This window comes from Exserohilum turcica, assembly GCF_000359705.1.
Source record: "Exserohilum turcica Et28A unplaced genomic scaffold SETTUscaffold_14, whole genome shotgun sequence".
NCBI lineage: Eukaryota > Fungi > Ascomycota > Dothideomycetes > Pleosporales > Pleosporaceae > Exserohilum > Exserohilum turcicum.
The window spans coordinates 1,088,227-1,089,780 of NW_007359959.1; the positions used below are offsets into that span (position 1 = coordinate 1,088,227).

Genomic DNA, 1,554 nt, shown 5'->3' on the forward strand with positions numbered 1-1,554 from the left:
GGGATTATCGTCGGCTAATACCACTCGCATCGGCACCTTCTTGGTTTGATGGGGTATATCGTATTTCTCCACCACTCAGGGTGAGATCATTGTTCGTGCAGCACCACTGTCTATGGTCGCTGTCATCCTGTGTCTATTTACTAGGACATCCGCTCGAAGTCTAAGATCCTGCGTTCCTACGCTCTTGACTTCCTTAAGGGTCGTTTTAGGACTGCCTTCACCAGCGTGACCCTGTCCCTGGTGGCATCCTAGTTTTTTGACTGCTTTCCTTTTTTCTTAGGAAAGTATCCATTGTTGATCTTAGCGTCAAGGTGTGCTTGGCATGCGTGGTCGTAGCAAAAGAACCAATGCATGAACTCGTGGGGAACCGGTCCCGCTGTCGCAGCTGATATTGCTTGCATCCGCGTCGTTGTCACCCTTGGTGTTTCTCGTCGGTGCATGCGACACTTCCTTGCCGTGCATTCCTGAGCTGATATCGTGCTGTGGTAGAAGTCGTCTACCTTGCGAGCATTTCTCCTTTGCTCCTTGTGGTAATCGCAGTTCTCCTTGCACTGGAACCAACACAGTTCCCAATGTGCTTGCTGTTTTTCGCGTTCGTGGGTGTGGCATCCATCCACTTGACACTCGTTGTACCACAAATGTGTATGGCAACAATCGTCCTCATTGTCCCTAGTTTCCTCACGTTTCCTTAGGTGGTAGTCGCACTGTGTGTTACAGTCGACCCAATGCAGGCGCTCATGTTGCTCCATCCGTTCCTTGAACGTGCGAGGTTCGTTCTTCTCGACCTCGGCTTCTGGGTCTCTGAAGCTGGGTTGTTCGTGAACCGCTTGATATCCAATCTCTTCAGAGTTCGGTCCCGTGATGATGATTCGTTCTTCGAGAGCGCAATCATCGGCCTGGTGTGTGGCATCTCCGCACATCCAGCACAGCTGGTTTCTTAGGCGGCGTTGTACTTCAGCCCCTTCAACCCTGTGGTCCGTTGGTAGTAGGTCGTCCCACTTGAAGTCTTTCAATCCTACGGCTTCTTGTACCATCTCAAAGGCCTCGTCCGACTCCTGTCGTGCCTCCTCATACAAGTCCAGGTCGCTAAGTGTGTCGTCGGGTTCTATGTTCTGTGGGTAAGGTGTTCCACACCTGATTATCCCAATCTTGACTTGACCTTGCCTAACTTTGTTTCTTGGACAGTCTCTGCGGAAGTGTCCTACTTCACCGCATCGGAGACATGCTTCCTTGTCGTAACGCTTTTGTCGTTCTTCCTTGGAAAGGCCGTCTTGGCTCTTGCCCTTGGTTTTCCAGTTCTTGTTTTCTTGCACCTTGCCAGTCATGATAGTGTCACCATCCTTGTCTTTACTATGACGTTGCTTCCTTGTATTGGCCGGGGTAGGCTAGAATGAGCGCTTCTTTTGCTCGTATCGTTCCCATAGCCTATGGTCGATTCGCGTGGCTAGCTCTATTAGAGCGTGAAGCGTTGTTGGCTTTTCATGGTGTACAAGACCGTCTTTTATATTTTCCTTCAGTCCTGCCTTGAATATGGTTTGTAGCGTAGCGTCATCC

General features: G+C 50.3%; 1 protein-coding gene across 1 annotated transcript; it reads right to left on the reverse strand.

Moving 5' to 3' along the window:
- Window positions 1–248: 248 nt before the first annotated feature.
- Window positions 249–1,325, reverse strand: SETTUDRAFT_27068 (uncharacterized protein; the record flags this gene model as incomplete). Its single annotated transcript, XM_008025115.1, has 1 exon — window positions 249–1,325. One exon carries the CDS (start codon window positions 1,323–1,325, stop codon window positions 249–251), a length of 1,077 nt encoding a protein of 358 aa, XP_008023306.1.
- Window positions 1,326–1,554: the final 229 nt, after the last annotated feature.